Source organism: Hemicordylus capensis, chromosome 1 (genome assembly GCF_027244095.1).
Source record: "Hemicordylus capensis ecotype Gifberg chromosome 1, rHemCap1.1.pri, whole genome shotgun sequence".
NCBI lineage: Eukaryota > Metazoa > Chordata > Lepidosauria > Squamata > Cordylidae > Hemicordylus > Hemicordylus capensis.
In genome coordinates this window covers 375,465,001-375,475,417 of record NC_069657.1, presented here as the reverse complement: position 1 = coordinate 375,475,417, position 10,417 = coordinate 375,465,001, and the positions used below count along the sequence as shown (strand labels likewise).

At 40.7% G+C, this 10,417-nt stretch overlaps 1 protein-coding gene across 2 annotated transcripts in view; it reads right to left on the bottom strand.

Annotated features, from left to right (window-relative positions):
• Positions 1-1,063: 1,063 nt before the first annotated feature.
• The window catches only part of SMOC2 (SPARC related modular calcium binding 2), a 204,323-nt gene continuing 194,969 nt past the window's right edge, over positions 1,064-10,417 (bottom strand). For both annotated transcript variants that reach the window (XM_053297160.1, XM_053297169.1), the window contains exons 11-13: positions 7,287-7,561; positions 5,644-5,684; positions 1,064-2,794 (exon numbers count right to left, since the gene is read on the bottom strand). In XM_053297160.1, coding sequence (XP_053153135.1) covers positions 2,771-2,794; positions 5,644-5,684; positions 7,287-7,561 — 340 coding nt within the window. In that variant the 3' untranslated portion in view covers positions 1,064-2,770. The remainder of the gene's footprint in view (positions 2,795-5,643; positions 5,685-7,286; positions 7,562-10,417) is intronic.

The window sequence follows — 10,417 nt, the reverse complement described above, 5'->3', positions numbered from 1 at the left end:
AAATCAAAAGCAATAAACCTTTCACTCTCCACATTAATGGGGATTTTTTTTGACACCAGTGTCTAGTATCGGAAAATTAGTTACATAATACCCTTCTGTAACCATGTCAGTTGCATATCTACATTATCTTTGTCAAGGAAGAGTTTAATAACCCTCGCTAATCTATCTTTTACTACTGACTGTAAAGAATAAATACTGTTTGTGATATGCTGCTGTGTCAACTCGCCTTATATAGACATCTTTTAAAAATTCACGTTTTGCATTTTCCTACATAAGAGGAACCAACAAATCTCTCATGTTTTTCTCCATTCATATTTACTAAACTCACTTAACCTCATTCTGTTTTGCTACTATTTTCTTTCTTTGTTGTTCAAAAATCACAACAAATTAGCAAAATGCCCGCTGTAGACTGAAGTAACAGTGTAAACAAAAGTTTGCCTAAACTGTGCCTGAGTCCTTTATTATTTGTCATATGGCCATACATTTGCATTTCAGGTTTCCTTCTCTGTGCTTCTCTTGCCATGAGATTCCTTTGTTTGATTGTTTAATGTACTACATCATCTAATGGTATATATGCAGCTATATACCTCTATATGCAACTATAAATGCAGCATTTATTTATAATGTAGAGTTTCCCAAAGAAATAAGCTATTCTAGATGCTATTATTGTTTTAATACACTTATGAAATTACTGCTCATTGTGTGCATAACCACACATGATCCTTTTGATTATCAAGTGACAGTTTGGCTGTGTGAAATGGCTTATCAGCTGTCACACATGGAACTTCTCTATAGAGTGAATCCAAGACTTGCTTGGCAAGCTTATGTTATAAGCCTCTCAGCTGGTTAGTGTGTCCCCTCGACCACTTGCATAATATGACCTTTCATGCCTACCTATTCCCTTTCACTGGGTCTTGAACATTCTATTGTTGTTCCTGGTAGAAATAGATGTCATATGGTGTGATATGGGGGAAGAAAATGTGCATAGTTTTACTGATCTCTTAAGACATTTCCCAGTGTTTGTGGCTAATTATGGGCCATGGGAGAATAACCAAACAGTAGATTTCATAGCATACTACACTTTAATCTAAACAGATTAAATCCAAAGTTTAGCATTATAAAAAGATATCAAATAAATTCTGAGTAAAAGATTTTTTTGTTTTGTTTTTTTGTTTTTACAAAGATGAACATACATTTGCATTTTGGTGTCTCTTCTCCTGACTCCTCCAAACTCTTGCCACTCTTGCTCAGGACTCTTTCCTTTTCTTGCTCAATTCCAATGTGTACATAGATTTCCACCAGTATAACACCAAGCAGCTATATATGCAGATACAAACACATTCCTATTTGTAACAAAGAGTTTCCAAATAGAGGCAGAGTCAGCATGTGATTACCAACAGCTATTCTACACATTGTTCCAAGGGTCTTGTTCTAATAAACTGAAGAGATGACTGCTCATTACTACAATCCCTACTGTCCACTTCACATTCTTTTTTGGTGCCCGCAGTCTGTCTACCCTCCACATGGATCTCTCTTGCTGCTTATAATTCATTGCTGTCCAAGGTCTGAAGCTCAAGTTCTTTTGTGTTTGTTTTTGTTCTTTCAAATCTTTTGCTATGAAGTTCACATCTGCAAGTTCTCGTTCCCTCAAGGCATTCCAAGAAAGGGGTGAAAAGACCTGCCTCTGAATGACAGGAAAGGTATGAACACTTGCAAGAACATCTCCCAGATGGCAAGAAGGATGCCTTAAGGGAGAGCTGGTGCCTGCCGATTGCACCTCTTTACCCTCACTGTTCATAATTTGTTCAGGTGATAGTTTTACATTTTTTGTAGCTCTGGGGCACTGCAAGTTGCATATCACAGACCAGCCAAGTATACGGACAAGGAAAGCCTGACAAGTCTGCTTTGCCTTCTTTGTCTCTTTGTAATTAGAGTAATAATACTGAACAAGTGTGCCCCATTATTGCCTTGTTATGTCTATTCTGGGGCTTGGCAGAATCAGTTTTGAGTGACACAAGGAGCTGCAACATTTCCTGTCAGTTTGCTGGCTGTCTAACCAATTAAAAGGCAAAAAGAACGGGGCTTGGATAGTAAAGCATATATTATACTGGATATCCTCTAAAAGGGGGTAGAAAGCCTTTTCTACAAGAATCTAAATACGGTACAGAAAGACAAAAAGGGTTTTTTTATCCATTAGTGGTTGCATTTTTGATGTGTGATTATATCTTGAGAAAGCCAACACAATTTTTAAAGAAGCACCCTAAACACCAACAGAAAAAACGTTTCCTTGCTTACATAAGGTGCACAAGAAGGCAACATCAATTAACAACCTTTTGTTTGGATGTAGGAACATGCAACCTCAAAAACAGATTAAGTAACATTGTGAGTACAGTAGATTTCAAATCAAGCAGGTTTTTAGCGTAACTACTAATAGAAAAACAATACTGCTTGGCCAGTTTCTGTAGTACTGTCTGACAGAATGTTGTTCTTCCAGAAAGATTAAATGCAAACTTTTACACCTCCAACATTAACAAGATTTCAGACAACAAAAAAAGCACATACATTGTATGTGATAATTGTTTAAAACAAGCCGTTATTACATTTTCACAGATTTTTTTTAAAAAATGTCTGTTTAAATATCTCATTTCTACAAAGTGAATTTACATTTAAAGTACAAAGTGCAAATACTACGGTTGTTTTATTTTTTTTATTGCCTTTTGGTGAACAAGTCTCCCACATATCTGAGAGATTTGCTTTGGATATGAAGAGTTCAGCCTTGCTTCTTTGAGGTTTGCTGGCAAAGAGAATTTGAAAAAGTAGGAACACATAAGTAAATGATGACAGTATTTAGTGATGATGTTACAACAAAACATATTTACTTTTATTTACATACTGATACCACACACAAATATACTACAGTCAGCCTAGAACATGGCAGGGGCTATAAATGCCCAGCTCCCCATGGTGAATAGAGCCCTATAGATTTATCACTTCACCATGGGCTGGTTCAAATGATACTTTCCCAGCACATGTGAAGAAAGAGGTGTGGTGCCAAGAACGCACCCATTGGATGGCCTCTACAGATGTCCTAATGCCCTCTTGGAATGTCTCTAGCCATTTAACTTATTTATTAATTAATATCCCCTAGTTTAAACAAGTATTTGTAGCAAGTGTTTTGCTACATTTGGATGAATGGCCCCTACATGTGATCAAGAAATGCATTAAGAGAGCATCAAGATGTCTGTGGAGGATGTCCCAATGGGTGTGCTCTTGGTGCTGCCCCTCTTTCTTCATTTGTGCTGGGGCCATATTGCTTGAACCATCCCCTTGTCTTGTGTGGTCACACAGTAAGCAGTTGCCTGTTCACCCCCTCTAATGCAGGGGTGTCAAACTTCAGCGCTCCTGCTGCTGTTGGCTTACAAGTCCCATCATCCCCAGTCACAGTGGCCAGTAGCCAGGGATGATGGGAGTTGTCAGCCAACATCTGCAGGAGGGCCGCAGTTTGACACCCCTGCTTTAATGCCTATTGCTTCCATCCTGAACATTCCCAGAGCCCACCATTGTGAATCAAAGAGCCAGATGTACTGTTAAAAGAGAAGTTGTCCTTTTCATAGTGATTTCTGGGAGTGTGAGTGATACAGTGGCTGGAATGTTGGACCTGGAATCAGATTCAGGGCACTTCCAACCAACTCTTTATGGCGACTGTAAGGGCTGTTTTATTGTTGCCGATCCCTACAGTCCAGTAGCGTCTCTGTGTGAGTGTATGTTGTCAGTCTCTGCTGGTCTCTGCCAGACCACACATATTACAAGAACTGGAAGAGAGCTTACACATCTCCCATGCATGTTTGGTTTATCACTGTGAGAGCTGGTCATCACAAAGGAAAAGGCACCTCCCTCAGATCCAATCTGTATCTTCAGAAAAAGTGGTTCACATACTGTGTAATCTTCTGTGCATGCTGTAACATAATGTGCATGTAGTTGTGAAAGTGTGCTCTTGCACAGCTGTAAAAATTGCAGAAACGAGGTTGTGTAATAATGCAGCCACTGGAAATAATGGCTGTACTATCAATCATGCAACTGTGTTTGCACAATTTTTGCTTGTGTGCAAAAATATCTCCCTTCATGCAGTAATCTTCACTATTTTTCAAGTGTGGGCTACTTCAGCAAAAAAACTTCAATGTGAGGACCACTTCCCACTGTGCTGACCTCTGCACAGTACTGTGCTTTTCTCAGTGCTGTGAGGGCCCTTAAGAGAGACAGAGCCCTCTCTTAAGAGCTCAATGGGCAAACGCTGGGAAAGGCTATGTTTCCCACCATTCTGTGCATGCCTTCCAGCATGATGCAGGGGTGCGAGAGGACTCAGTTTCTCAAAGGAGCACCGCCCCCCGCCCCCCGGACTAGGCAAAGTACAGCACTGTACAGCGAGACTGGTCACCTCCATATGGCATCAGCGGGATTGTGCAGTGCATTCCACTTTGGCTGAAGCTTATATTGGGCATATAAGCCCAATAAACAATTAGTCAGATGGCTGCACTTAGGGATCGCCACTGGTCTACAATGAAGAGCACTGAAGTAAATAAAACTAAAAATCCTAGCCCATCCGAGAGGGGGTTTAGCGATGTGTGAGTTTATTACCTGCAGGACGTTTTTCCATAATGCAGCCTTAAAAATTAGGGCCTCCCCACCTGCAGTCCAGAATTCTTTCACCTCAGTCTAACCACCTCATTCTGCATCTGCAGTTCAGCTCTTGGGTAAATGGCAAATGCTAGATTGCTTATTATCACTCTCATTGCCCACTCCCCAGTGAAAACAGATCTGATTGTTCTCTTTTAGGTGGGTGGTTTAAACCGTTTCTTGTCAGGCATATTCATTTCCAATGGCTTCCTTTCAAGCGCAAGCTCTTGTGATGAAAGCCACCTTTGGCATCTGTGAGGAACCTTTATAGCCTCACATTGCTACAGCAGTTAACGACCAACAGATGGTTTGTATAACCAGAACCATTTCAAGGCTATCATTTCACAGCACCAGCTTTTAAAATAATTGAGCTTGAGTCAGCAAAAATATTTAAAGAAATAAAAAAATATATATGTATAACAAACCCATAAATGATAGGGCTGTTTCACTATATATGTTACATGTCGTTATCAGATTTCAGGAAAGCAGGAGGAGGACAGAGAGAAGAGGGGTGGTGAGAAAGGTATGCTTCTCTCTGAGTGCCGTTTAAGGCACGTGGGGGCAGCAACAGCTATTTTATAATTAAAATAACCTTCTGAATGGTTTTGAGTTCTACCAGAGTAATTGTTTTCAGACTGCTTTGTTTAAAGTGTAAGTGATGTGTAGGGCGAAATCTAAGTTAAACCTATAAGCATTTATTTTAGCAAGGGAGAAATGAGCACATTTTCTTAGATGGAAGATTCCATCAAAGGTGTGTAAACCTACATAGAATTAACTGCTGGCCTTTGAAGGTATACATATAACACCAAGAAAATTGCAGTAAATGGAGGGTGTGTTCATATGATTATTTTTCTCTCTGTGACATTTGCAATTCCTTTCTGAATGGGTTCAATATGGACTCAGCTGCCAAGCCTGGAGAAAGTGCAAAACAATCTCAAGAGAATGGAAAGGTTTCTCCTCTTTGCTTACCTGCCTGTTGGAAGGAGTACTTTCAGCATTATTTTTTGGAGCTGTTGAGGAGGAAAACAAATGGCATGTTATTTGACATTAAGAATTATTTTAATGCCACACTGAATAAATCTTAACAATTGCCATCCCATTGTTAATTTAAGGTTAACAATAACCTTAAATGATGTTATGGTTTTATAATAACCAAACACATACAGCACCAATTCAATGGCTTTCCGTGGTTCATGAGAGAAATTCCATCCACTGAGCCAGTCTTTTGCATATCTCTGGAGACTTCACATTAAAGGCTGAAACTATACAACGGCAGACTTGGCTGTCTGTCCCAATCACATATGAAGCAGGGTGTGAGATAGCAGATGTAAGCACAGCTGGGAGAAAAAGTTCCCGGGGTCTGGAGTCCAGAGAAGAAGCTGAAGAATGGGGGGGGGGGGTTAAGCTCCCTCAGCTATGGGCCCCTTTTATTTTTTAAGTCAGACCCTACTGCTTTATACATGATTGGAGCCATTTTGAGTACTTTGACTTGTTCAGACACCATCACATCTAGTTTGAGCCTGTGACTACTTGCCAACCTGAGTGCCCTGACATATTGCTTCTCCAAATAAATGTTTCACACATATCATTATTCCTGCAAGTTTATTTATGTCTGCATATGTAAAGACACTTATTTTCAGATTGCCTAATATAGGCACTCAGTTCCATGACAGACCTATGAACTGTGAGTACCTTTCTGGAATGTTGCACAGTGAGGCTGTTCTCATGAGCAACCAAGACAGGGTTAAGGCAGCCAAGCCTGGGCTTGGCTGCCTGTGAGAACTGCCAGGAGCCGTGTAGTTCCCGGCATCGCCTCAGCAGCAGACCTGGCTGTTAAAGACTCCCTTAACCCTGCCTAACTGATCGTGTGTCAGCGCTGGCTGCTTTCAGCTGGTGCTGAGACACTGAGGGCCTCCTGCCCATCACTAGGGAAATACCCACAATGTACCACACACTTGCACAGTGCATTGTGGGATTTCCAGCCCATGCAACTCCATGCTGCCTGGGGAAGCAGTGGATCGTCTAGGTGCGCAATCCACACGCCCAGCAACTCGGACCCGGCCGTCTGCATGGGAGGTAAGCTTCTGTAGCCTTCCTCCCCATGTTTCATCCCGCCAGGGTCCCTGATCGTGAGAAAGGGCCCGGTATCTGTCTGAAAATTGGCAGTGTGCATATTACATATTACAGTTAATATGTGATACATATTAAAATACCACATGTATATGTGTGCCTGCTTCGACAAAAGAGACACAGAGGACCAGACCTCTCTCCTTCTCTCTCCTCTTTTGTTGTTTTCTTTCTCCCCAACTGCTGTCAGGTCTAACTTTGATGCTTCCTCCCCAGAAACCTGCTCAGACTTGCTGCTCTGAGATTTGCTCCCCTTTCCTAGCTCTAAGTCTAGCAATACCCTTAGCAGTTCTCAACTCTTGACTTTGCCACCAGAGGGGGTAGAGTGATTTGCTAGGTTTGGTAACATTAGTCCCAAATTTGAGTCACAAGTAGCTCATTATGAAAATCCAGATGTAAGAGAACCCACTCCTCCCAGCTCTCTGTCAAGACCCAACAATTTCATTGATATGAACAGAGAAAAACGGTTTAGGAAATCCTCTTACTATGACGTTTCTTTGTGTCTGCTTTATTGTCTTCTTTCGTTACACCCAGGCAACCCATTAATTCTGGAACTGTTAGGGATTTGTCATTGTTCACATCGCAATACTCCACAAACTTTTTCACACATTTCTTGGGCTTGGATTTTTTCCTCAGGAACTTCTTAAATGGTTTGATTTCTTTTTTGCCAATGTCACCACTAGCATTTTTATCCAGTTGTTTAAAATACCAGTGGACGACTCTCTCCTCCAGAGTGTGATTTGGATCTGGTTCTGAAACCCTGTAGAATATGGATTATTATTATTGTTACTGTAATTATTTTATTTTTCAACAAAAAAAGTTCTCAAAAGCAGTTTACATAGGAAAAGAATAATAAGGAGAAGGTGGTTCCCTGTCCACAAAGGTCTCATAGTCTACAAAGCGACACAAGGTATTCACTGGAAGCAGCCACTGGAGGAAGCAGCCACAGCAAATAGGGCCAGTTACTCTCCCCCTGCTTAATATAAAGAGAATCGCCACTTTGAAAGGTGCCTCTTTGCCCAATTATCAGGGGTAAATCAGTGGGTGAATATAAAACCTTGACAATTAAATTCCCCTCTTGCACTCTCTTCTTCATATTAGATTATTTACCATGGTATCAGTATTAGTGGATTAACAGAGGTATCTTCAAAAATGACTCTGCACTGTGTAGAAGGAGCGGTATTAGTTCCTGGACTCCTCAGATTTGTGAAAGTGGTGTAAAACCATCCATGCAGCCCCATCACTATCTCCTCCTTGGCATTGGCTGATACCACGGGAGAGTGCACCTTAATATGTGTCCAACACTCCTATATATTTATGCAATGCAGGGGAAGATCTGTAGTGATAGATAAGCTTCCTCCCAGGGAAACATGTCCACCATTTACCTCCTTCCAATAACCCTTTGTGTGGCTGTTCTAATAAAAAATTGCGGTATAATACAAGTTAATAAAAATCTTCCTCCCAATTTCCTGATTCAAGAAAAAGTGACACCATCTACTACGAAATTACCTCTTGCCAGCCTACATATCCCACACAGTAATAGTTTATTTCTAATTCTGTCAATAATATTAGAGGGTGAACAGCTGATCCACAGAGAACTGTAACAGCTCACAAGATCAGGTTTGAAAAGATAGGATGACTGTGGAATTCAGCTTGTCACTTATTTTTTTATGCCCAGCTGTTAAAGAAAATCTGTGCAAATGAGTTCTTACATAAAAGAGGACAGTTGATTTCCACAGTGAAACCATGTTTATATTGGTTTTAAAAATGTTTCAAATTTGTATGCTTTTTGAATCACATTTTCCACTTTTTGGGAACCTAGGCCAGAATTCTGTTCTCCAGCTCCAAAATGCAAATATATAATTTTAATTAAATAATTGGGCTAGGGTTGCCATATTCAAGCTTTCCAAATTGGGTAGTCTAATTTGCATATATGCAAATCACGTGGCGACTAATTTGCATTGTATTCATTTATTTATTTGACAGATTTGTATACTGCCTGCCACTACCCAAGTCTCTAAGTAGTTTAGAACACTAAAACAAACCAATGACTGTAGAGAAACTGCAGTCAATGGCAGGAGGCAAAGCCACAAAGCCTTCCTTTCTTTCCCCTCCCTCTCTTCCCTCCCATGTGATTGGATCCAGAGGAAAATCTTGGCAAACCGGGTGGCGTATTTGAAATCTGGGTAAATCCGGGTGAAATTTAGCAGCTGGGTGGAGCAGCCAAAACCCAGGGGCTACCCTAAATTCCAGGGGACATGACATGGCTAAATTGGGCATATTACAGCTCAAGTTGTACAATTTAAGTCCATTTGGTTCCAATGAGAGATAACCAACAGGACTGAAACAGACTCTGTTTGGGCTGGATCCAGGACTGTCCTTAGAGTACCCTGGCAGGGAGCAGGGCCTGGGGTAAATCAGCCAATGAAGCACCCCCGCCTTCCAGTTAATTTTCATGGGGGTTAGAAGAGCAGGACCCGAGGCGGTCACCCTGCCTGCTATGCACTAAGGATGCTCCAGGTTGTATCATGGCCATTATTACTGCTAATGAGGAGAAAGAAGTGCCCAGGGAGATATATCTTTGATGACTTACTGGTGTGACTGCAGACAAAACAGTTATGGAAGAAAAACATCTAATGATTGACTGGGTGGAAGCAACATGGGGCTGAAAATGATGATGTCTCTGAAATAGCTCTAGCTTTACCAATGTCAAAAGTAATGGTCACAGCATGTGTAAAGTGTGTTGGTGAAAATTATATCTCGGCTCTTAAGGCATCGTGTTGCATTAGAAGAAAGAAAAGAGTGTTCCCCTTGGCACAGAATCAGCAGCTTTCAAGGTCTCTGAATTGTAGCATGTAATATATTTGTATAAACTTTACAGTAAGAAACAGAGGCTATTTGCCTTTCCATGGGATATTTAACATTACTCACTAAAGAAAATCAAATGAAATACTTTATTAGCTGACTTTATTACCTTTGACTAATATCTTGGTGTCATTTATTTCAACATGCAGACCCTGATCCAGCTAAAATTAATCAGAACTAAATCCCATGGAAACAAATAGGATTTAAGTTAATCATGACTAACATTCCATTGGTTTCAGCTGTTAGTTGTGACTAACTTTAGCTGGATCAGAGCTGCTTTTTTTGCTACATTTTGCAGAAGGCAGGTTTCCTACTAACATCGTGAAGCATCCCTAAGAAATAATGTCATCTTTATATTTATGTCACCCTTCCTCTCATAAAAGGCTGTTCTCTCTCCCTCCCTCCCATTTATTATTCTTATTTATTTATTTATTTATTTATTTATTTGATTTCTATACCACCCTTCCAAAAATGGCTCAGAGTGGTTTACACAGAGAAATAATACATAAATAAGATGGATCCCTGTCCCCAAAGGCCTCACAATCTAAAAAGAAACATAAGATAGACACCAGCATCAGTCACTGGAGGTACTGTGCTGGGGGTGTAGAGGGCCACTATACCCCTGCTAAATAAAGAGAATCACCACATTAAAAAGGTGCCTCTTTGCCCAGTTAGCAGGGGTTTATCACAATAACCCTATGAGGTAGGCTAGGCTGAGAAAGAATGACTGAACCTAGGTCACCTAGTGAGC